Source organism: Marmota flaviventris, chromosome 18 (genome assembly GCF_047511675.1).
Source record: "Marmota flaviventris isolate mMarFla1 chromosome 18, mMarFla1.hap1, whole genome shotgun sequence".
Taxonomy (NCBI): Eukaryota; Metazoa; Chordata; class Mammalia; order Rodentia; family Sciuridae; genus Marmota; species Marmota flaviventris.
In genome coordinates, this window is record NC_092515.1 from 4,990,479 (window position 1) to 5,015,894 (window position 25,416).

Here is a 25,416-nt window from a genome sequence, read left to right on the forward strand (position 1 = left end):
GCCAATACAGCCCACGACTCTCCAGTGGCCACCAACCACCCTTCTCGGAGAGTGCGGGAGGAGACCCAGGGCAGTTCCTCAGAGGTCCTCCGGGACCCAGGAACCAACAACTGCTCCCTGAGCATCAGAGACACAGTACTCTGTGCATCTGACAGTGGCTTGTGACAGTGACAGTGCCATGAACTTCTTTTAGATGGAGAAAGGAAGGTTCAAGTGGAGTTATTGTGCAAACCAAGTCTCAGTGCATGTGACAGGTACGATTCCAGCTCTGGGGCAGCCTCAGGGAGGTCACAGGGCTGAGTGGGACCCTGCCCTGGGGGAGTGGGGCTCAAGCATTAGGGGCTCAGGGAGCAGCTGGGTCAGAGCCTGAGCTTCTCTCAGGGCCCCCCCTCCCACCCTCCCTCCTGACCCTGTCTGTCCCCCTCTGCTCACCAGACCTGACCCACACCCCTGACATCCTCGTCCCTGGGACCCTGGAGTCTGGCCGTCCCAGCAACCTGAACTGCTCTGTGCCCTGGGCCTGTGAGCAGGGGACGCCGCCCACCTTCTCCTGCAATTCATCTGCCCTCACTTCCCTGGGCCCTGGGACCAACCACTCCTCAGTGCTTACCCTCGCCCTGTGGCCCCAGGACCATGGCACCAACCTCACCTGTCAGGTGAAGTTCCCTGCAACTGGTGTGACCACAGAGAGAACCATCCAGCTCAATGTCACCTGTGAGTGATGGGCCAGGACACCTAGATTCCTGGGGGTGTGAGAGGCAGGGAAGGAGTCTTGGGTCCCAGGGTTGAGGATAAATTGTGTCCATGTCCTGGGGACCTAGTTGAGACCTTGGAGGGCACAGGCCCTGTCCCTCTGTGTGTCTGTGGTCATGGGGTGGGTGTGGGGAGTGCTGCCTCATCTTTAATCCAACTAAAGGGGGAAACAAACCACCTTCCTGTCCAGATGCTGCAGAGAACCCTGCAGTCAGTGTCTCCCCAGGGGCTGGCCCAGGCAGGGGGGGGCCTCGCTGGGGCTGGGGAGCAGGATCTCTTCAGTTCAGGGCAGAGCTGGGTCCCCCTCATGCTGGACTAACCTGGTGACTGAGCCCCTTGTTGGGGAATCCAGTGACCACTCCCCACCCTCAGCCCCACCACTGCCTTGAGCTCCTGTTCCCACCCTCCTGGGCTCCCTGGGACTCTAGCACCTGCCCCTCACCCCCACAGGGACAGGGTGACACTCTCACAGCAGAACTGGGCTCCCAGGCCCCCTCCCAGCCTCCTTCTGGACCTGTCTCCAGCCTCTTCTTATTCCCCAATAGCTTTGATCTAAGTGCTTGTGGGAGGAGGCACAGTCCAGGGCACATGCAGAACACGCACAGCAGGCTGTCCCCAGAGCCTAGGTCCCTCCCAGAAGTATGCAGTGTCCATGCAGGCTGCACTGAGCCTTGGATTATCCACCTGAGGACTGAGAGGTCACTGCATGTCAGTAGCACTCAGGGTCCTTATTCCTGGTGGTGTCCCACAGCATAGATGGACCCTGTTCTGTGGGCAGCTTCCACAACTGGCCGTCCTGGCTCTGAGTCCATTCAGCCCACGGGAGTGGGCAGTGGACGGTCCTGAGTCTCCGTCCACAGCTGGGTGTGCACTCAGTGAGCTCAGCTCCTGAACCAGAGGCACCTGGGTCCCAAGCTCTTCTCATTCTGGGAGCATGACCAGGTGCTTCTCCCCTCAGAGTGGAGACAGTAACTCCGACCAGCGGGGGGGGGGGGGGGCAGTGAGGGTGTCCACCAAGCCAGGTGGGGAGGACTTCCTGTCTGGTTGTGCTTCTGGTGCTGGGGATTGAACCCAGGGCTCAGGACCTACTCACCACTGAGCGACACCCTCTACTCCTGGAAGAACCCTTGGATCTCTGCCCATGTCAGGTCAAATTTCAATCTCCCTGTAGTTTATAAATTTACATCCATACATTTTTATTGAGATAAAACCCACCACAATCCACATTACACAAGACGTGGCATCTTGTGCCTGTGCAGTGTTGTGACCCACAACCTCTGTGAAGTCCCAGAGCACTTTCATCACCCCAGAAGGAAGCCCTGCACCCACGAAGCAGGTCTCCTCCTCTGGCCAACACTAACCTGATCTAGTCTCTGTGGATTTGCTCTCTGAACGATGCATAGAAATGGAATCACACAAAAGTGGCTTCTGTTCTGGCCTCGTCCACAAGACAGTGATTTAAGGTTCTTCCCTGTAACACAGAGGAGCACTGAATTCCTTCCCAAGTGTCCAGTATCTATTGTGGGCAAGACCACGTTTGCTCATCTGTTTACCAGTTGATGGACAGGAGGGCTGTTCCCTCCCTTTGGCCATTATGAACATTTCCTGGGAGGGCTGGTGTTTTGCTTTGAGTAAGGGTTTCCTGTTCCTTGGGAATAACCTGCAGGTGGAGCTACCAAGGCTCTTGTCACTGTCCCTGTGTCAGGAGGCACAGCCCCTCCCCCAGCGTCAGACACTCTGAATTCCCACCAGCATTGTCCATGCGTTCTGAATTCTCCACACTCTCACCAACACTGGGGTTTTCCTTTGTGCAAACTGTGCTCTGCTGTGGGTGTGAAGGGGACACTCACTGCAGCTTTGACTGTCATGAAGGTACCCGTGGAAGGTGATGGGAACATTTTCCTGTACGTCTTGGTCATTTGTAGGTCCCTTCAGAGGAGGTGTTTTCAAATCCCAGGATCCTGCTTTAGCCTGGGTGTTTGGGTCCTTGGTCACTGGAGCCCTAGGAGGGTTTTCCACACACTGGACAGTGACCCTGTCCACCCCCAATCCTGTGACTGGCCACTCTGTGCTCCAGTTCTGTGTGTTGTCTGTTCATTTTCTTGATGGTGAAATCGATTAACGAAAGACTTCGTTGTGACAATGAGGAAGTTATGTCCTGTCTGTCCAGCTGCTGGGCAGTCAGGGCCTGGGGGAGGCCTGGGCTGATGGCCCCACACTAGGGATGGAGGAGGCCTGGAGGAGCCATGTCCATGGCCTCAGGTGGGAGGAGGGACTCGGGTTGTGGATTAGCAGGTGACTCTGGCCTCGTCCACTTTTCTGCAGGGAGGTCAGGGCCCATGGCCCAGGTGGTCCTGGTGGCCATCGGGGAGGTGGCTGTCAAGATCCTGCTCCTCGCCTCTGCCTCATCTTGCTCAGGTCAGCACTGCCCAGAGGTGGAGAGGAGGTGTGGGCAGGGCAGGCACCTGGCACTGAATCCCAGAGTCCCAGTGCTGGGGACCCAAAGGGGTCAAAAACGCGTGCTTGGGCCATGGACCATCGCTGTCTGTCCCCAGTTCTGGCCCAACGTGGGGGGAAGTGGGTCTCATCAAGGAGGGCTTCAGGCCAGGCCTCCTCGGCTTCCCTCAGTCACCTCCAGCCCCTGACAGGGCACAGGGCAGGGACCACTGCCCACTGCACCAAGCTGCCCCCCTGAAGGCCCTGGTCTCTTCCCTCAGAGTGAGGTCCCCCAGAAAGAGGGCAGCTAGGCCAGCAATGGGCGAGGAGCTTGCAAACGCTGTCACCAGTTAGTCCCAGGTCAGTGACGCAGTGTCTCAGCCTCCCACGTGCCCAGGGACCCTCCCCTCTGATGTCCACAGGTTGGCCAGCTCCACAGATGAGCTGTCCCTCCTGTCTTGAAGCCCACCTTCCTGCCTGGGTCCCCTGTGACCCTGGCTCAGGCCCCGTCTCTACAGCAGAGTCAGGTGGGTCCCCACCTCGGCCTTGCTGACCTCCCTGGTCCCTCAGCACCTGGCCTTTCTTTCCTCCTAAGCCTGGCCTCCCTCATGTCTGTCCTCCTGACCTTGGTCACTTGTGGTCCTCGTCTCCCCTGCTCACTGTGTCCGACTCAGCTCCCGCCATCTGTCACCAGCACCAGCCCCTAGAGGGTGCCCACCTCCTCCACGGCTTGACCAGCTGCGTGTCCCCTCCATGGATGGTGACAGGGGAACAGGGGAGCCTGGAGGAGAGGGCCTCCCAGGGCCGTGCTGTGGACTCTCCCCCAGAGCCGTCCTCCCCCCTCTGCAGACCCCCACACCCTCAGGGCCTGGCTGCTGGGGTCCGAGACTTGGCAGGTGCAGACCCTGCTCCCGACACGCAGCTCCGCCCCCTCCTGCCTCTGCACGTCACTGTCCTCCTCCAGGTCCAGTGTGTGTGTGTGTGTGTGTGTGTGAGTGTGTGTGTGTGTGTGTGTGTGAGGTTCCTGCAGGTGTTGGGGGTAGCGTCCACCCGTGATTAGGCCTGTGACGTCACTGATGTGGAGGTCCTCCCTGTCCCCTGTCCCAGGGTCTCCCTGGGAGCTGCCATCAAGCAGCCGTCCCTGCAGAGGTGGCAGGAATGGGAACAGTCATAAACAGTGGGTGAGGACACATGGCACTGACGGGTGTCTGTCGGAGGTGGTGCCGGGGGGCAGCTGGTGGAGGGCGGCAGGCTCTGGGGCCACGGCTGTGGGTGGTGTTTGAGCAAAGCTGGTGGGGGGCGAGGGGACAGGCTAGGGATCCCTGAGGAAGGGACCTGGGACAGGGGTACAGGGAACAGGGTGACATGGCTCAGAACAGAGGCCACCGCTGTGCTCTGTGGAGTGACTGGGCGCAGAGGGGGCGAGAGCAGAGGTGGGAGGATGCGGACTGGCCCTGTGGGCTGAGCCCAGGACCCAGGGCCTGGGAGGACAGCAGGACCTAGGGGCACCTGGCATTAGCAGGACCCTGTGCTTCCATGGTTGTTGGCCAGAGTGGGTCCTGGGTGCCCAGAGAAGGGGACATGCAGCCTCCTGAGGAGCTGGGGGGAGCGGGACCAGGCAGGGGTGTGGGGAGGACGCGCTGGGAAGACCCAGAAGGTCAGAGTGTCCATGGATGTGGTCAGTGTGGGGAGAAGGGCAGGGGTGGTGGCAGCACGCTTCCCTGAGCAACCAATGGACACAGAGGGGCAGGGCTGTGGGAGGAGGGGGGTTCTGAGATGCACCTGGCCCCACAAGGGATCCTGGGAAGGGAGCTGTCTGCACCCTGGGGACAGAGGAGAGAGTCCAGCCTTTGGATGTCACACTGTGTCACTGGGGAACAGTGAGTCACCTGGGCAGGTGGAGAAGAAGCACAATTGTCATTAGTGACCTTCACTGCTGTCCCCGACCAGTGCCTGCAGCTGAACTAAGGTCGCCATGTGAATTTGCAGGGACCCAAAATAAAACACAGACACAACTGACCTTCACACAGGCTTCAGGACAGTGGGGGGTGGGGGGAGATAGGGAGGGAGAGGGAGGGAGGGAGAGGGAGGGATGGAGAGAGAGGAATAGAGAGAGGGAGGGAGGGAGGGAGAGGGAGGGAGGGAGAGAGAGGAATAGAGAGAGGGAGGGAGAGGGAGAGAAGGGGGGAGAGAGAGAGAGAGAACTTCAGAAATCAGTTTTTACTGGGGGAACACTGTTCTTAGAAAGTTCTGTCCATAAAGGCAGAAGGGGCAAAGATACATGGGAACAGATGAGTGGATCTCAGCCCCAGGGTTAAGGCCACACAGAAGACCTGCCCAGGCCACAGTGAATGCCCTGGTTGGTCAGAGCCTGGTGCATCAGGACTGGAAGGCGTGGCCACTCAGAGCGACTCCCACACTCCAGAGCCACAGCTTTGTCTGTTGGTTCTGACCATTTATGTGGACGCCTTCGACATGGTCAAGAGACATTTCCAGGTCAATGTGGTCCAACCGAGAGATAAAATGTCCCGTATTTATGCACAACGCGGCTCTTGTGAATATTCACCACTGTGCTCTATTGTTACCATCACTAATGTCACTCTCTTATGGACAGATAGAGGTGACATCTGCTCACTGTGTGCAGCACTGAGCTGTGACACTCACCTACAGCGTGGAGGGCTGAGCACAGGGACTCCCAGGTGAGCGTCCTCAACCCCACCAGCCCCTCTGCGCTCCCACCTGGCACACCCTGTGCTGTGGGAAGATGCTCTGTGCCCGGCAGTGTGTGCCCTGTTGCTGTCATGGGAGATTGGAAGGAGCTCTCTTGGTTGTGCTGAAATATGCTGCACATCACACTGACCTTGTCCCCTGGGCGCCCTCGACCCCGGGACTCATTCCTCCCAGGTGCAGCTCTGGACCCTCCTCTCACCTGGCTCATCCCAGGCCTATGCTCTTGTACATGAGTGTGAATCTCTCAGAGCACATACGATGACACATGGGATATTTGTCCTTCTATTTCTGGCTTATTTCCCTTAAACCCATGTCATCCAAGCTCCTGTGTATCTTGAAAATGGCAGGATTTCCTTCTTTTCCAAGGTTGTATAAGAGCATGTGGTGTGTGTATGCATGTGCATGTGTGTGTGTGTGTATGTGTGTGTTTGTGTGTATGTGTGCATGTGTGTGTATGTGTGTGTGTGTGCATTGATTTTTCACAGACGATCACCCACTGGTGTACACGTAGACTGGTCCCCTACCTTGGCCACCCCATCCTCTGAGCTTGACCTTGCTCATCTCCTTGCACAGCTCTTCCGGCCCCTACACACTAGTGAGCTCCTGGTGTGCAACACCTGTGGGGGGGGGGGGGGCAAGGACCTGCTCTGGGGAAAAGGACATTAAGGGGGAGAGGAAACATTACCTTTTCTGAGGAAATCCTGGGACAAGGGAGTGTCCTGTGTCCAGAGCATATCAAGGGAGGACCCTCTGGGCTGGGCTGTAGCTCAGTGGTGGAGTGCTGGCCCAGCACATGTGGGGCAGTGGGTTCAATCCTCAAGGAAGGACCCTCACAACCAGGCCATCTGCAATTGACAAAGGAGTAAAGATGGTCCTCACTTGATTGGTCATGTCTCCCATAAGGAATAAACACATGGTTGGAGACACTTCTCCAAGGTATACAAATGGTGGCTAAGCACGAAAACACACACCAGAGAAGTGCAACCCCAAACCTCCACGTCACCTTCACACTGCTCCTGTTAAACACGTGCCCCTCACACCCACCGTGAGGGTCCTATGTTAAAGTGGGCAATGCCAGTGAGGAGGAGGACGTGGGGCTGGAGGCTTGTGCTCTGTGCTGAGAAGGAGAAAGGGGCAGCCGCTGTGGAGGGCAGCGCCGTGGTTCCTCAAAAGACCAGGAACAGCTGATCCTGTCACCAGAGGTTCCACTGTGACCACCCCCAGGGAGCCCCCACAGACCTGGGAGGCAGTGTCCACCCCAGGGTCACTGTGGCAGCATTCGCTGTAGCTAAGGGGAAGCGGCCACCTGTCCCTCAGCAGCTGCTGGACCCACGCAGCCTGCCCTCACCTGCAGGGGAGGAGGAGCCAGCAGGAGCCTCAGCAGGTGCCCCCTGAGCACAGGAGGCCAGGCACAGGGACAGCACCATCTCCACTGAGGGGCCTGGAGCAGGAGAGTTCACAGGGGAGTGGGTCTCCATGGCGGGGCCCCAGGAAGAGGCCTCCACTGGGCACAGAGAACCCAGGGCCAGTCAGTGAGGAGAAGTGCTCAGCAGCCTTGGCCTGTGGGGCTGGAGACTGCAGCCAGGGGCGGTGCGCGGCCTGCTCCAGGGGAGCACAGCGACCAGAGGGGGAGGACCGTGGACTGCAGTGGACCACGTCCTGCTGTGCGTCCCCAGGAACAGGGCCTGAATCCCACCTTGTCCTGCTCCAACAGAGCCCCAAGGAGAGGACAGCGAATCAGTAGAAGAGCCCAGGGGGTGGGGGAGGGGACAGGTGGAGGACAGAGGGAGGGGACAGCACTGGGACTGAGTGGAGCCAGTCACCTTCCCTGCCCAGATGACGGTGTCCCAGTGACCCTGCTCTCGGGCACAACTGTAACGCACCAAGGAAACCTTCACAAAGGAACAAGGAGGGTTAACATGACGTAGGTTTAGGGACACCCTGGTGGCTCCAAATGCTGAAGAGGACCTGCAGCCACCAGAGCTCCCCAAGGCTTCCAGCAGGACAATGAGTGGTACCGCCCCGCGGGGAGGAGTTGGCAGATGTCACCTAAATGGGAACCTACACTCTTGCCAGGGATCACGCCAACCTCTCCCAAATCTTCACCAAGTGACAAGGGAACTCTCCTCCACACAATAAGCAGCTTGTCCTTGTGTTTCTATATTTAGAGCAGCTTTCTGTCACTGTCACCAGGCCTGACAGCAACCCCACTGTCACCTGGTGAGTGTGTAGAGAGGTGTCCACAGAAGCCACGTGGGTGGGTCCCACATGAAAGGAGCTCCTGGGGACACAGCCAACCCGCGATGACCCTGGAATATGTGGAGCCAGGAGAGTGGAGCAGACCTGAGCCCCTGCTGGGGGAGGGGAACCCGCGAGCTGAGCACTGCATCTTGTCCTCCTGAGCCACTGGGGCTGTCTGGAAACCTGACGTCCCTCGAGGGCCACTTCACAGTGAGAGGCAGACTAATGTGGAAGTGCCAATGTGTGTGACAGGGACGTCCCAAATGGCCCCAGTGCTCGCCCAGCAGGCAGCACTCTTGGGAGAGAAGCCCCTCAGCTCTGGTGGAGGACACTGCCCCCTCTCTGTGCCTCCTGAGGACACCGCATGGCCCCTGTTCTAGAGGGTCACTGACCTGGTGTCTGCACTGGACACTGGGACAGCTCTGTGCCCTGTTGAACCCCACCCTCATGCTACCAAGGCAGGTGGCCGACTCCCCGGCACCTGCGGCTCTGGGGCAGGCAGCAGAGGCCTGAGCTCCTGCGTGGGCGCCCCAGGTGGGGACCAGGGGGCAGCCTCTGGTGGCCTCAGCAGCAGTGCAGGGAGCGCCTGGTGGTTTGCGCAGAGTGTCTGGCTGGCTGTGTCCCTCTGCCTTTCTTGTGCTCAGACGCGGCCCTACAGAGTCCCTCCTGCAGGACTGACCACTCCCCAGAATGAGACGAGTGTGGCCCCAGGTCCAGGCAGGAGTTGGCCAGCTCCTGGTGTGACCAGTACACACAGAAAAGCCCTCAGGGTGGGAGGACTCAGAACCCCGTCAGTGTCACAGACTCCCAGTGTCCCCAGGGTCCTGGTCTTGTCCTGAGTGCTCCACGGAAGCACCCAAGACGGGGCAGGGCCTGGTCTCCTCCCTCCTCTGCCCCTCTCTGGCAGGCCTCTGGGTCTCTGGCTGTGGGTGTCCCTCCTCGGCACAGAGCAGATGGCCTGCAGTGGTGAGCGGGTCTGAGCTTCCTCTTCTGAGAACCGCCCAGGCCTCGGCCCCTCCCCAGCTTCCGTGGGTCCTGCAGCTTCCCCTCCGCAGGCTCTGGCTGCTCTGCTCAGTCCCAGGAGCCCAGGACCCTCTGCCTCCCGATGCTGCGGCTGCTGCTGCTGCTGTCCCTGCTGTGGGCAGTGGAGGGGGCCTGTGCAGAGGGGCTGAGGAGTGTGCCCTGTGATGACCCTCGGCTTCCCCAGGGGCCCTCCCCTCAGGGTCCAGAACACAGCGTGGATGTGCCCGAGTCCGTGACGGTGCAGGAGGGTCTGTGTGTCCTGGTGCCCTGCACCTTCTCCTACCGTGGCTCAGAGACTGGCAACGTCTCTGTCTCCTGGTTCCGTGCAGGGGACAATACAGACCACGACTGTCCTGTGGCCACAAACAACTCTACTCGGAGAGTGCAGGAGGAGACCCAGGGCAGATTCCACCTCTTCTGGGACCCAGGAACCAACAACTGCTCCCTGAGCATCAGAGATGCCAAGTGCAGTGACAGTGGCTCCTACTTCTTCAGGTTGGAGAAAGGAAAGTTAAAGTGGAATTACTGTGACAACAAGGTCTTTGTGCATGTGACAGGTAAGATACCCACTCCAGGGCAGCCTCAGGGAGGTCACAGGACAGGGCTGGGTGGGACCCTGCCCTGGGGGAGTTGGGTTCAAGCATTAGGGGCTCAGGGAGCAGCTGGGTCAGAGCCTGAGCTTCTCTCAGGGCCCCACCTCCCACCCTCCCTCCTGACCCTGCCTGTCCCCCTCTGCTCACCAGACCTGACCCACACCCCTGACATCCTCGTCCCTGGGACCCTGGAGTCTGGCCGTCCCAGCAACCTGACCTGCTCAGTGCCCTGGGCCTGTGAGCAGGGGACGCCGCCCACCTTCTCCTGGGTAGGGCCCTTTGTGTCCTCCCTGGACCCCAACATCATCCACTCCTCGGTGCTCACCCTCACCCCGCGGCCCCAGGACCATGGCACCAACCTCACCTGTCAGGTGAAGTTCCCTGCAACTGGTGTGACCACAGAGAGAACCATCCAGCTCAATGTCACCTGTGAGTGATGGGCCAGGACACCTGGGTCCTTGGGGCTATGAGGAGCAGGGAAGGAGGCTTGGGTCCCAAGGGTAGGAACACTTTGCGTCCATGTCCTGGGGACTTGGTTGAGTCAGGGACCTTGGAGGGCACAGGCCTGTCCCTCTGTGTGTCTGTGGTCATGGGGTGGGTGTGGGGAGTGCTGCCTCATCTTCAATCCAACTAAAAGGGGAAACAAACCACCTTCCTGTCCAGATGCTGCAGAGCACCCTGCAGTCAGTGTCTCCCCAGGGGTGGCCCAGGCAGGGGGGGCCTCCCCGGGGCTGTTAGTGCTGTGCTCTCTGAGCCAGGCTGGTGGAGACCTGGCTTCCAGGTGTTGGAATACGGGAGAGGCTGCAGGTCCCCACAGGAAGCCCCCCTCAGGCCTCCGTCCCCAAGTATCTTCCTATAGTTGCGTAAGGACATTTGGGGGTGACCAGCAGCTAGCTCTTTGCATACCTCAAAGAATTTTCTGGGTTTTTTTTTTTTCAATCACTGATGCCTTGGGGACATTTGAAAAATGGACTTCAGGTTTTAGAGGAAATGAAGGTTCACTGCAAAATCAAGCGACAGGTGCAGAGATTTCCCATATACCAGGTGCCTGTGTGTGTGCACCACTTCCTGAGTTGTATGACGTCGTGCTCCAAGTGGGTCATTAACTACAATCCATGAACCTACGTGGACACGTCACTGTCACCTGAAGTCCTCACTTCTCAGCAGGGCCACCCTTGGAGTTGGACGTTCTGTGGGATTTGACCCCATAACACAGTCACACAGAAGAGCCCTTGAAACATCTCTGGGACTTTCTTGCTTTTCCTGTCAAACCTTCCTCCCTGGCCCTGACCTCTGCCTAGAGATCAGCACCACGGCCTGTTCCCATCGCAATTGCATCTGGTCCCCTCGCTGGACAGTGAGACCCCAGGGCAGGGGTGGTTCCCTCAGGAGTCCTCCTCAACCGTGGACCTCCACTGCCCAGGGACACCCCTACTCCAGGTGTCGAGGTCCCGGGAGGCTGCCCAGGTCTGACCCGAGGCCTGACATGGATTCCCTGCTCCACCTGCTTCTCGTCCCTTCTGCAGGCCCAGGGAGCCCTCTGACCCTGAGTGACAGGGCCAGCAGAGACCAGGACAGGAGACTAGGGAAGAAGGGAGGGATGAGGTCCATCAGGGTCCTGCACCTTCTCTGTCCCTGTCCCTGTCTCTAATGGAAAGCCCTTGTCCCCCATAGCCTCATGGCCCCACTGTGGCCAGGTCTGGGGTCTGTGGCATGGAGACCCTGGGTGGAGAGAGACTGGGGTCCCAGGTCTGGGCAAGAGCCTGGGTGGACAGGAGGCACAGGGTGAGCTGTGTCCTTCCCCCTAAGGTTCCTGACAGGCTGACGTCTTCTGAGGGGTGGGAAGACTTAGGGGCTGAACCCACGTGGGAGGTGAGGGCCCCCGAGTGCTGGAGAGGAGGGGACACGTGCCTGGTTACCAAGAGTGGAGGTCACCCAAGTCTCTTCTCTCTGCAGGGAGTCAGGGGACAAACGCAGCAGCAGGAGTGGTCTGGGGGGCCATCGGGGGGGCTGGCGTCATGGCCCTGGTGGCCCTTGGTCTCTGTCTCACCTTCTCCATGTGAGCCCCAGCCTGGGGTCGGGGGTGGGCCAGGGTGGAGAGGGGGGATCCAGGGTTGGAGTGACCTGGAGGGGTTCTGAGGGCCTGGGACCTAGATGGGGTGCAGTGGTGTTGAGGATCCAGGCTGCAGCCTCTGGGCAAGCCTGTCCCCTCCCAGCCCCAGCCTCAGATGCCCAGGAAGCAGGGTGGAGAAGGGGACTCTGTCACAAAGTCCCATGGTGAAGGCCACCAGGTGACTGCTGACCTAAACCTGCCATAGTCACACACTCCAGGTTACACAGTGACCCCACCGTCTGAGCAAACCAGGCTCAGAGACACCCGTGTCCCCTCAGAGTGAAGTCCCACAGGAGGAAGGCAGCCAGGGCAACAGAGGACATGAGTGACACCCACCCCGCCCTCCAGCCTGCCTCCCTGGTAAGTGCCCTGTGCACCCTGAATTCAGCCGGTTCCCAGGACATGTCCCCAGGTGCCCACGGTGGTGCCCACTCAGCATGCCTAGAACTGAGCTGGTCGCTGTCCCTTGTTTTAGAGTTTACGTCTCAGTGTTGAGACATGGCAAGGCCAGTCTGCAGGAGACGATGGCCTTGTGTGAAGACAGTGTGTGACTCCCAGTTCCAAGAGGAACGGACAGGCCACGCCATGCAAGGCCACTCGTGGAGCAGGAGGGCTGGTCAGGGGACAGGGTGAGGGGAAGACGTGGGCAGGAGCCCATGCTGAGGGCCGGGGTGAGAACGGGCGGGCAACGGGTAGGACTGGCTGCTCTGTGTCAGCAGAGCCTGGGGTTGGGGTGTCTCTGGTTGCCTGGCGCCTTGCCCTAGGTTATTAGGGTACGTGATGGTCGAGCAGAGAGGAAGGGCTCCAGGAGGAGGGGGTTGGTCTGGGGTCTGGGTACCTGGTCTGCAGGGAAAGGTGCATAGTAGGCGTGTCCTCTGCTGTCCCTGGGGATGGGCTCTGGGAGAGGCAGTGTCTGGGGTGGGCAAGGCCCTGATGTCAGAACCTCAGAAGTGCGTGGCCAACACATCCCTGCACACCCTTCACTCGCTGGGTTCCCCATCTCTGATGGCACTCCTGTCCCCACAGGCCAACAGAGACCTGGCCCCTCTCCAGCCCAGTCCCCCATCCTTCTCCCTCTGCCCACCTGCCCCAAGGTACTCCTGTTCCTCTGAATTCACCCTAAGGCAGCCCTCCCCCTGAGCCCAGCTCCCCCCCACTCCTTCCTGCCTCACACCCCTCCCCCAGCCCATCAGCAGGACCTGCACCAACTGTCCTTGTCCCCACCCAAGTTTGAAAAGCACTGCTTCTCCTCACTGCAGAAGAGGAGCCCCTGAGCAGTCTGCCCTGGCATTTGGGGCAGGAAAGGCAGGGTCACGGTCAGCGCTGTGGACCTAGAGCCCAGAACTGGGCCTGCAGCAGAGAAGGGCTGGTCTGCAAACCCTCCAGGCAGCTCGGCCCCTCTCCATGGCTGCCCAGGCTCCTGTGGGCACAGCTCCCCTCACCTGGTGGCCTTCACAGTCCTGGGCCTCCCACCTGAGCTCCACAGGACAAGACCTCTGTGTCCAGCTGTCCCCTGTCCTCTGCAGTCGCCATTGGCCATCACCTGCCTATTCAGCAATCCGCACTGGTCCCCTCTGACACTGACCCACAGGGCTCCCTCTGCACTGCCCCCTCCTGTGCACCCAGTGCTGGGCACAGAGGCCCAGGACCCCAGTGGCGTTTGGGATGGAGGGTGCGTGGGGGAAGCCCCTCGTCTCTGAGTCAGTTCCCGTGTCTGTGAGACGGCAGAACAGGGGTCTCACCCAGGTCTGTGAATGCAGAGCAGGACTGGGAGCAGCAGGGACTCCTGTGTTGTGAGGCATCAGGCCACCTGGGGAGGAGGAGGGGCAGGAGGGTCCTGCCAGGGTGGACCCCGCCCAGCCCCTCCAGCTTCCCACCCTGCCCTGGGTGACCCTCTCTCCTGTCCACACAGGGGTGTCGGCAGGAGCCCCCGCTGCCTGGCCCTGCTGACCCCTGCAGCTCCTCAGGAACTGGCCCTGGCTTGGGGCAGGAGCAGGAGCTGCACTACGCCACCCTCAGCTTTCACGGGGCCTCCCGCGACGTCCACGGGGCAAGTCCTGCAGGGGACACCTCCACCCAGTACTCAGAGATCAGGGCACAGGGAGGGACCAGCAGGAGCCTGTCTCAGCAGAGGACGCCTGCTGTGGAGCCACACTGAGTGACCACGCCCTCCAGTCCTGATGCCCCAGGCTCTGGCCAACCCTGCATTCCTGTGGCCTGTCAGAGACCCAAGGGGACAGCAAGGGGGTCTTCTGTGTGGGGCATGTCCCCAGGGTGGAGTCACACTCAACTGTTCCCTTGTAGTCCTGCCCCTCTACCCTTTTAGGGAGAGAACATTCTATGAACAGAGTCCCCCAATAAAAGATGACTTCCAAATGTTCTCTCTCTCTCTCTCCCTCCCTCCCTCTCTCTCTCTCTCATCAGCCTTTTGTGACTTTCTCTTGCTCTCCCTTTGGGGAACCTGAGGCCAAGAGCCAGGGAATCTGCCCAGAGCTTCTGTGAAGGTAAATTCTGTGTTTTATTTTGTGACCCTGCAAATTCACAGGAGCCACCTGAGTTCAGCTGCCTGAGCTGCTAGGGGACAGCATCCTACCTTCCTGGGAACGAGAGGCTGATGCCTGGAGACTGACACCCCATAGAGAAGGGGTCTGTAACAGCCCTGTTTGCAGAGTGGAGAGAAAGTGGGGTCCCAGGTCTGGGCAAGAGCCTGGGGTGGACAGGAGGCACAGGGTGAGCTGTGCGATTCCTGGTGCAATTACATTTTCTGAGACTTTGCCACCAGAGACCTGGATCACACCTGTGCTCCCTCCTGATGAACCCTGTGACACAGGCCAGCCACGCTGTCCCTCCGTGTACCAGATTCCAGGTCTGCATTAGTGTAACAGTGACTGTGAGGGCAGCAGAGGTGCTCCCAGCATGCACCTGCAGGAGCCCATGACTGTGCATCCTGGTCCTTCCTGCTGACCTTAGTCCAGAGGCCCCTGAGCACAGACACTGAATCAGCAGCTCAGCCTCCCTCTGCCCACACCCTGCAGGGGGCACTCTCCCCCTGACCTGCACCACCTCCCTCCACTCCCACCTCCTTCTCTCCATCCCTCCTCTCTCCTACTCAGCCTTCCCAGCTCCTTTATGTCCTGCCACAGGCAAACTGCAGGCTAGCACTGAGAGAACTTTCTAGAACTCAGGGCTGACCACAGGTAGGCTAAAACCTCCATGACCTTCAGAATGAGCTCAAAGGCAGATGCTGGGGAGAGTGGTGCAGTAGAGCTCATGACTGTCCTTCTAGAAAGCCCCATTATAATAATGAAAGCTAGTTCAGGACGTACCTGCCCAACATGCACCAAGCAGCACCAAACCATGGCAGGGACAGCATTACCCAGAAATTCATGAGGACCAGTAAACAATGGTGGACTCTGGCCGTGAGGGAAAAGCACCTGTGGCCTGGACGCCACTCCCAGGTCCTCAGCAGGCGGCTGCTTCAGGCTCCTGTCCAGGCTGGTGGCAGGTGTGACCAGCTCGACTTCACTGCCCAGACACTGGGAGGTCGCTGTGAGGCTTCTGGTCCCGAGAAGTTGGCATCATCCCATGTCCCCTGCTCCTCCCACCTCAGCACAACTAGGAACCTGTAAATGGTGCAAGACACAGAGGGACTCTGAGAAGTGGGTGAGGCCAGCTGGTCTGGGACCCTGGACTGGAGAGACACACGGAGACAGAGCCTCTTCTGCCCCATCAGCCGCCACCCCCCACAGTGTCAGGTCCCTCAGGACCCGGCCCCCACCCCTGGCCAGCAGCAGAAGGCAGCCACGTGGGCTCCTGGTAGAAGAGGATCCCTTTGAGGGCCTCAGGCAGGACCAACATTTCCTGGAAGGGGAACAATCAGAGCTGAATCAGTGGTCACAGGTGGTCCCCTCCACATCAGGCCTGAGCCATGGCGACTGGTATTTCTGACCCTCAGTTTTCTTCTTGGTCAAAGTCATGAGGCTGGTGAGAAGCAAGATGGTAAAGGGGCAGCTCAGGGGCCAGCAGGGGGCCTCATCAAGCACAGCCCCTTCCCTGTGGCCCAGCCAGGGGGGCAGGCTGACCTTGCCCTCAGGAGGACATGGCCTGAGGGGGACAGGCCGCTGCAGGGGGTGCTCAGCACAACCCACCTCTGATGTCTGGTCCCTCGTGACTCCACCTGTGCCTCTGCAGCAGGCCTGGCCATCCCCTCCTGGGCCACACTGGGCTCCTCAGGCTCTGGGCTCAGCCCTCTGCAGAGCTGGGGCAGCTGAGCTGATCCTGATCCTGTTTCAGCACCACGGTCAGTGGCAGCCCCTCTGCAGGGATGTCCCTGGGCCAGAGTCTCCTGGTGGATGGAGGTCCCTGAGCAGAGCCTTGGCCACACTCCAGTGCAGAGGTGGGTTAGAGAGGGGCCTGGTGACACGCTGTCTGTGAGCTGGGCGAGGGTGTCCAGGACCCTGTGGGGGTGTGTCCAGGCTGGGGCTTCTTGTCCCCGGGGGTGTTAGCTAGGGATTCAGGCTGTCCTGAGGTGAGGGGGGGTTAGCCAGGGACATCTCCAGTGACCAGGTGGGAGTGGCCGTGCTGTCTTGGGACAGCATTGGTAAGGAGCAGGAGTCACTCACAGTGGCATTTAGAGCACTCCCAGACCCTGGGAGAATCAGGTTGGCTCTGGTGAGCAGCCTGCTCCCGGCAGCCCACACCCGCAGGGCTTCCCCCCTCTTCGTCTGAATTTATTCCCTCTTTCCCCTCAGAGGTTTCCCTCTGTCTTCTCACATTTCTGTCTGGAGAGTCCATCTTGCCAGGTGGCCTCAGGCTCCGCAGGCCCCAGCCCAATTTCTGCCCAGATGCTTCCTGCAGCTTCTTCTCAGCCCAGGCTGACCTGAGCCCAGAGTCCTGGAGGGGCAGGGAGTCTGGGTGCCACTGAGACCTGGGCACGGGGACCTCATGCCTGCATCCCCCACCTCCCTGTGCCCCTCTCCTTCTGGTCCCTGCCTGCGTGGGGGGCCACCTGGGCCAGCTTCCTCCTCACCTGTGGCCTCCCCAGGATCTGCTCCACCTGGAGGCCTGGGGCGCTGTCTCTAAGGCCAAGAGCACAGACCAAGCAGGGACCCCGTGCACAGAGGCACAGCTGGGTTTCTTCACTACTCCTATCCAAGGACGATTTTCCCCAAAGAGGGACACCACCATGACTGTCATACAGGGAAAATTAACACATTAGATATTTTACTTCACTCATTACTAATGAGAGAACCAGAAAGGAGAGAAAGAAACACAAGTGTTTTGATAGGAATTTGTGAATGAACTAGGAAACCAGCTCACTGTGTGGGAACCAAGGGCCTCCAGGAGACAGAAGGCAGGTGCATGTGTGGGAGGAATGGTTTGCCCTTCTCCATCTCTCCCTTAGGGCATCGTCACACAGCACAAAGGCACAGCAGGCTGGGATCAGATCACTGCAGACAGGATGCTCTAAGAGCACAGAGTCGTCCCTTGGAGAAGCAATCTCATTTTGCATTTCTGTATTTCCTTACCATTTGTAAAGTAACTATTGTGCACCTCACATATGCCACACATTTTTCTAAGAAGGATTCATCAGTAAGCAGAAGAGATACAAAATCATCATTAGGTACACAACTTAACATTGAGAAAGACAGGTAAATAATAACGAAGTATATTACATGTTATTCTGGTTGGTGACAAGAAGTTTGGAGTGAAACAAAATATGATTATGTTGTGGGAATGAGGGATGGACTGGACTCTTCAATATGTCCCCCATGGACATCATCCCTGAGAAACTAATATTTGCAAATGCACACACATAACATGGCAATCATACAGATGCACACACAATCCACACAACACACACACACAGACCACATACACAGATATATACACACAGACACAAAGAAATTCGATATGCACAGAGAGCAACCATATCACACGCACATGCACGCACACATTCAAACACACATTCACATATAAACAGGCACACCTCAAAATTCACACATATTACTCCTGCAGACACACACATGCACTAGCAGATGAGATGCATACACACCTCAGACACATCACAGCTCAAACACGCAAAAATCCACATGCACACCTCAGACATGTGCACAACGACCATGGACACACATGCAGACACACATGCAGGACACATATACACTCCAGATGCTGACGTGCACACCACACATGCACATACACACACCTACCTCAGACACAAACAGAGGCCACAGATACCACACAAACACACCACAATGCACAAACCCTGGCCATGGGCACAGGCAGGACCCGCTCATGCTACAGCACACACAGCAGGGCAGCAGCCACCCTGGGTCCTGAGGGTCCTCCACTCTGCCCTGGGACACTGGAGCTCTGGCCCTCAGGCCAGCCAGACCCAATGTCCTGGTAGGAGAGAAATGACAGTGTCACAGTGCCTCTGGCCACTGTCTGCCATCTGGATGACTTAGCTCCCAGGGCCCAGCTGCCCTGCTCCCTGACGTCACCATTCCCCTCCTGCTGCTGAGATCCAGGGACCCCATGGCCTCGCAACCCTGGTGCTGGCCCAACCTCGAGCACCAGCTGCATACATGCTCAGAGTGACCAGTGCAGGATGGACAGGGCCAGGCAGCTTTCTCAGGAATGCAGGAAGGGACCAGCCAGGCCAGGGGAGAGGGGAACTGGCCCCCTACAGGTGTGGGGAGTAGAGAGGCAGGAGGCTAAGAGGGGGGTCCTGGGTCCCAGGCCAGCAGGGAGCCCAGGAGCACTGGGGAGTGGATCTGTCCCTGGAGCCCCTGTCCTAGCCCTGCCTGAGTGTCCCATGAAGGTGAGGTGGTCTCACAGGATGTTCTGAGAGCCCCTCAAGGTGTCTGGAAAGTTCTTCTCATCTCCTGGTCCACCCCAGCCCCAGAGGAACCTCCCTTTGGAGAGTGTCCCTTCTCCTGCCAGGTCTCCAGGCTCCTGGAGGGGCCCAGTGTGCTGATGAAGGGGTTGAACAGGAGGGAACCAGAGTGTCACACGTGAGACATCTGTGAGGGCTGTTGGCTGCAGAGCTCACCTGGTGGCTCAGTCACCACCCATGTCCCCAGAGAGCAGGAGGAGGATGAGGATGAGGAGGTGGTGATGGAGGAAGAGGTTGAGACTTGGGTTTCCCGAGACCCCAGAGCAGACAGGATAAGAACATGACTGAGGCCGAAGGGACAAGGGGTCGAGTGGGACAGCAGACAACCCCTGACGCCCTGTGGGCGCCTGTCCCAAAGTGAGACCTTCTAGGGGAACAGATGGGCCACAGTGAAACCCATTACCTGCCCTACCCATGGGACAGGCACAGGGCTGGGGACCAGTGACCTAGAGCAGGACTATCTTAGGAAGACCAAAGTGGAACCTAATGGTGCCTCGGCCTGGCAGACTGGGGGTGACATACAGTAACCCATCCTCAAGGGGACGAGCTTTCCACCCTTCAGGACAGTGACTTGGTCACTAGCACACACTGGCTGCCTTGTGACTGGTGACCCACTGGCTGTCTTCTGCAACTCCAGGTGATTGAGGGGGACATGGTCAAAAGGGACCACTGACCAGTAAATGGATGGGCTCTGAGCGAATGGACCAGGAGTCTGCGCTCTTGTGGTCTGACCATCAGGAGCTGCTCATGCACAACCAACAGTCCCACAGGGCGGTGGTGAGGGTCTTGGACGCGGGGCTTGGACGGCCGGTGGCTCCTGGCTGGCTACAGTGGCCCATTAGGGAGCAGCCCGGCCTCCTGCAGCCCAGTTTGTGGGACCCCACACAGATCCCACCGCCACTCCAGGGGGCCAGTCAGGGTCCTTCTGCAGTGCAGGGCACGGGGTGGAGGGCTTCACTGCAGCCCTGGGCCACCCTGGACCTCACAGGGACCACCCACCCCGCAGCCAATCATGGGCCCCAAACTCTTACTCCACTGCCAGCCAGTGGGGCAGATGGCTCCAAGTGCCACGTGGAGCAGCCGCCAGAGCCAATCAGGAGCTGAGCCTGCAAGCCCCTCCTCTCTGTGTGGCCAGTGGGTGGAGCCAACCTGTGGTGTGGGCGGAGTCATGGAGTTTGGTGTTCCCTTCTCAGCCAGGCCCCCTTGACCACACTCAGGAAACCACACCCCACCTCCAACCCATCCCTCAGTTCCCCTGATTGACCCCATTTCACTGTAGGCTCAGCCTACACCCCTGAGGCAGAGGAATCCCGCTGCACAGAGAGGCCAAGCGCCTTCCCGAGGCAGCACAAGCCTCTCCCCCAGGCCTGAGAACGCCCCGCTCCCCAGGGTCACCTCACACCAGGGCCCCGCGACCACGGCTCCTACCGCACCTTTCCTGTGACCTCCCTGGAGCGGAGGTGATGGTGGAGAGAGCTGTCAGGCTAAATGTGTCCTGTGAGTGCCAGGTCAGGGTGCCCAGGTCCCTAAAAGCCAGGACTGAGGAGGAAGGGGGAGCATCACAGAACCCATGGCCTTCCCCTTCCTAAATCTCTGGGGACAGGTATCCACAGCCACCTTCCTGTTACTTGAGAGGAACAATCCTGTCTCCACAGAACCCGGCCATGTGAGATGGCACACGTGGGCACAGCCACCCTCCCCGGGGTGGGATGGAGGTGGGGACTGTTTCAGCTTCAGACAAGACCTGGGTTTCACAGCTCAGGAGGAGGTCAGACCAGGTGCAGGACCAGCAAAGGCAGGAACCCACCCACTGTCACCTTACATACTCCAATCTCCTGCTGTCCCCAAGGATCCCAAGGCCACTTCCCCTCTCACCTGTCCCAGGGCTACATTTTTTTTAATTTTTTTCTTTTAAGTTAGGTGGTTATGAATCCATTCAGTTAATATCCACTTCTACACATTTTGCTGATGATGATTCAAAGATGCTCCTTTCCCTTCAAACCATATATTTTTTAAAATATTGTTTAGTTGTCAGTGGAACTTAATTTTAGTTTTTTCTTTTTTATGTAGTTCTGAGAATCAAACCCAGTGCCTCCCACATGCTAGGCAAGCTCTCTACCACTGAACCACAACCCCAGCTCCCAGAGCTACATTCTTGTCCCAGACTCTGCCCTCATTCTCCGTAGGGTCTCAACCCAGCCTGCTCCCCTTCAATCTTGCAATGCTATTGTTTTATAATAGTAAGCACACAGTTTGTCTTGGTCTGTTTGAGCAGCTGTAACAAAACACTGTGCACTGGGTGACTTAACAGAAATTTACTTCTCCAGTTCTGTGGGCTAAAAGTCCAGGTTCCAGGTGCTGGCCCATTTGTTTCCTGGTGAGGGTTTTCCCCCTGGATTTTAGATGACCATCTTCTCCTCTTCCTGTCTCACACTGTGGAGAAAGAGGACCAGCTCTTTGGTGTTTGGAGGATGGCCTGAGGCCTGAGCCTAAGCAACTCCATTTAAAACTCCAGTTTGAAACCTGCAGTGTCAGTGGTCACCTAAGGGGGCCTCCAGTGTGGCCTCAGACAAGTCACCTCCCCTCACCCTGATAACAGAGTGCAGCCCTGGCAGGCTGTCCTGGCCTGATAAGAGGGAAAGAGAAGAAGATCAGGGCGGAGACCAGCAGACCAGATGTTTCTGACCCCAGGGTAAATGATGTCATGGAGAAACCCAGGGGTAGATGATAAGGGTTGAAATGGTGGTCAAAAGCTCCAAATTTAGTATAAACAATAGAGCTAATGAACAGGGATTCAGCCAGCGGAAACAAGGATGCACTCAGCTGGAGGGCCTGACGAGGACCTGGACTGACGTCCCATCACTTGTCATCATTTCCTGATCCTCACCACCCTCTAACTCTTCATCTTGTCTGGACCCTGTGAGAGCCGCAACATCTCCCTAGGACCCTCTCCTCAACTGGTTGTCCACTCCACACCAGGAGAAGCCTGCCTTGGGTCAGGACCTGATCACTGTGGTCTGAGTGAGTGGGCATCTGCTGGACGTAAAGCCTAAGGCCTGAGACTTTAGAACTTAGCACCCAGAGGGGATGTCTGTCCTGAGCCTGATGATTAAGTGTGTTTGCAGTGCCTAGAATTAATTAATCTAGAATTGTTTGCTGTGAATTGACTATGTCTATTGCAGTGCCTGGCATTAAGGATTGTCCTTTTCTTGATTAAGAACCTACAGAGTGAAATTGTATTGAGTGATTTGAGGGAATAAAGCTATCAAAAGAGCAGAAGTGTGTGGACATTCTTTAATTCTCCCCTCGACTGCATACATCGCACCTCTTCCCCGTGGTGACAGTGCTTCCCCTTACTAGTCCTATGTGAGGGCTCTGCTCCCATGACCTCAGTGACACCAGTCACCTCCCAAAGGCCTGTCTCCAAATACCACTGTATTGGGGGTTAGGGCTTCAACACGTGGATTTTAGGAAAACAGAATTCAACATGCAGTAAAATTGAGTAAGTGCCGCAGTCTGGCTGGGCACAATTCAGGAGCCACTTTTCAAGCAGAAAGGAACTTTATTTTTAGAACACACGCTGTACCACAAGAGTGCTTCAGGAATTCCCTCAGAGCCCCACTGCCACCATCAGCTTACAGCCAGCCTCTCAACCCCAACTCCTCCGGCTCTTGAGGCCGATTGGCTGGGCCGCGCGTGGAGTCAAAAGAGTCCCCCAATGAGCAGCTCCGTGGTCTGAAAGGGCGGGGAAATAGCCCAATGAGCATCACCGCAGAGGAGCCAATCAGCTGGCAGCTGGAAGTTTGCTGGGGCCACAGTGAGCCAATCAGCTGGAAGTTTGCTGGGGCTCCTTCGGCTGTGGCTCTCAACAAGTAAGAATAAGGTAATCGTCACATCTGTGTCTCTCCCTTCTTGACACTCCGTTCATTGGGAACCTCTGTGTGTACATTCAGATACACACACGCACGCACACACACACAGACACACACACTCTTTCTATGTATGCTACCTTGATGATGATTGTGATGGTGATGATGGTGATGGTGATGAGGCTGATGATGGTGATGGTGATGGTGATGATGGTGATGGTGATGGTTATGATGGTGATGATGGTGATGGTTATGATGATGATCGTGATGGTGGTGATGGGGATGGAAATTTTGAAGTCAGATCTCCAAGACTCTAATGCCTGCTTCACAGCTCCATCTCTTCCTTCTTCCCTTTGCACATCTGTAAATGGGGATAACAGGACCACTTAGCTCACAGCTTCATCTTGAGGATTCAGGAAGTGGCACAGCAGTCTGGTGCAGTGTCTGGGGTGTGGTAAGCGTCCAGCAGCAGTCAGCTTTGGGGGACTGGTCAAAGTGCATTCAGTTGAGTGCCACGTGCTGCTGAGGTCATTGTTCAATTTTCTAATTGACTGTGTCAGCTTTCCACTGATGTGGCCCAAACACCTGGTGAGAACAGCTCAGAGGAAGAGAAGTTTATCTGGGAACCACAGTCAGAGGTTCAGTCTGTGGTGGGCAGACTCCATTGCTCTGGGGCCAAGGTGAGGTGAGACATCGTGGCAGAAGGGCGTGGTGGAGGACAGCTGCTCATCCCAGGGCAGAAGAGAGCACATGAGAGGGCAGAGCCAGGGACAAACTAAAAGCCCCAAAGGCACACCCCAGGGACTGTTTCTTCCAGCCAGCCCCACATGCCTCCCATCACCACCCAGTAATCCCTCAAATTATTATCCCATCACGTGGACTAATCCACAGATCAGGTGACAGTGCCACAGTCTCCTCATTTCACCTGTGACATTCCTGCATTGCCACCTGAGATTTCCAGGGAACACCTCATACCCAAACCACAATGGGTGTGAAGGGGACACTCACTGCAGCTTCAATTGGCATGAAGTTACCCGTGAAGGTACGTGTACGTGTGATCATTTGTAGGTCCCTTCAGAGGGGGTGTTTTCAAATCCTGGGGTCCTGCTTTAGCCTGGGTGTTTGGGTCATTGGTCACTGGAGCCCTAGGAGGGTTTTACACACACTGGACAGTGACCCTGCCGACCCCCAACTCTGTGACTGGCCACTCTGTGCTCCAGTTCTGTGTGTTTGTTCATTTTCTTGATGGTGTCGATGGATTAGCAGAAGACTTCGTTGTGACAATGAGGAAGTTATGTTCTCTCTGTCCAGCTGCTGGGCAGTTAGGGCCTGGGGGGAGGCCTGGGCTGATGGCCCCACACTAGGGATGGAGGAGGCCTGGAGGAGCCATGTCTATGGCCTCGTGTGGGAGGAGGGACTCGGGTTGTGGATTAGCAGGTGACTCTGGCCTCGTCCACTTTTCTGCAGGGAGGTCAGGGCCCATGGCCCAGGTGGTCCTGGTGGCCATCGGGGAGGTGGCTGTCAAGATCCTGCTCCTCGGTCTCTGCCTCATCTTGCTCAGGTCAGTGCTACCCAGGGATGGAGAGGAGGTGTGGGCAGGGCAGGCACCTGGCACTGAATCCCAGAGTCCAGCAAAGGGGACTCAAAGTGGTCAAGAGCACTGGTGCCTGGCAGGGGCTAGTGGGTGCTGAGGACTCTGCCTGGGCCATGGGCCATCGCTGTCTGTCCCCAGTTCTGGCCCAACATGGGGGGAGCAGGTCTCATCAAGGAGGGCTTCAGGCCAGGCCTTATCTGTCTCCCTCAGTCACCTCCAGCCCCCTGACAGGGCACAGGGCCAGGGGCCACTGCCCCTTGTACCAGGCTGTCCAGCTGAAGGTCCTGTTCTCTTCCCTCAGAGTGACATCACACAGGAAGAGGGCAGCGAGGCCTACAATGGGTGTGGAGTGTGGAAATGATGCCACCAGTTAGTCCCAGTCAGTGACGCAGCGTCTCAGCCTCCCACTTGCCCAGGGAACCCTCCCCCATCATTTCCCACGTTGGCCACCCCCCATGGCTGCAGGTGAGCTGCCTGTCTCCGTCCTGAAGCCCACCCCTCCTGCTGGGGCCCCGTCCGACCCTGGCTCAAGGGCCCCTGTCTACAGCAGAGCCAGGTGGGTCCCCACCTCAACCTTGCGTCACCTCCCTGGCGCCCTAGTCACCACCTGGCCTTTCTTTCCTCCTAAGCCTGGCCTCCCTCATGTCTGTCCACACTGACCCTGGTCTCCCTGCTCACCGGATCCACCTCACCTTCCGCCATCTGTCCCCAGCACCAGCGTCCAGCATGTGCCCACTTCCTCCACGGCTTGACCAGCTGTGTGTCCCCTCCATGGACGGTGACAGGGGAACAGGGGAGCCTGGAGGAGAGGGCCTCCCAGGGCCGTGCTGTGGACTCTCCCCAGAGCCGTCCTCCCTCCTCTGCAGACCCCCACACCCTCAGGGCCCGGCTGCTGGGGTCCAAGACTTGGCAGGTGCAGACCCTGCTCCCGACACGCAGCTCCGCCCCCTCCTGCCTCTGCACGTCTTGGTCACCTCCAGGTCCAGTGTGTGTGTGTGTGTGTGTGTGTGTGTGAGTGTGTGTGTGTGTGTGGTTCCTGCAGGTGTTGGGGGTGGCGTCCACCCGTGATTAGGGCTGTGACGTCACTGATGTGGAGGTCCTCCCTGTCCCAGGGTCTCCCTGGGAGCTGCCATCAAGCAGCCGTCCCTGCAGAGGTGGCAGGAATG

The 25,416-nt window shown here is 58.1% G+C and overlaps 1 protein-coding gene across 1 annotated transcript in view; it reads left to right on the plus strand.

Annotated features, from left to right (window-relative positions):
- LOC114083525 (sialic acid-binding Ig-like lectin 9) overlaps positions 1-14,269 on the plus strand; it is a 44,123-nt gene extending 29,854 nt beyond the window's left edge. The window contains exons 2-7 of the mRNA XM_071604368.1: positions 436-714; positions 9,513-9,740; positions 9,927-10,205; positions 11,733-11,835; positions 12,168-12,249; positions 13,802-14,269. Coding sequence (XP_071460469.1) covers positions 436-714; positions 9,513-9,740; positions 9,927-10,205; positions 11,733-11,835; positions 12,168-12,249; positions 13,802-14,047 — 1,217 coding nt within the window. The 3' untranslated portion in view covers positions 14,048-14,269. The remainder of the gene's footprint in view (positions 1-435; positions 715-9,512; positions 9,741-9,926; positions 10,206-11,732; positions 11,836-12,167; positions 12,250-13,801) is intronic.
- The last annotated feature ends 11,147 nt before the right edge of the window (positions 14,270-25,416 follow it).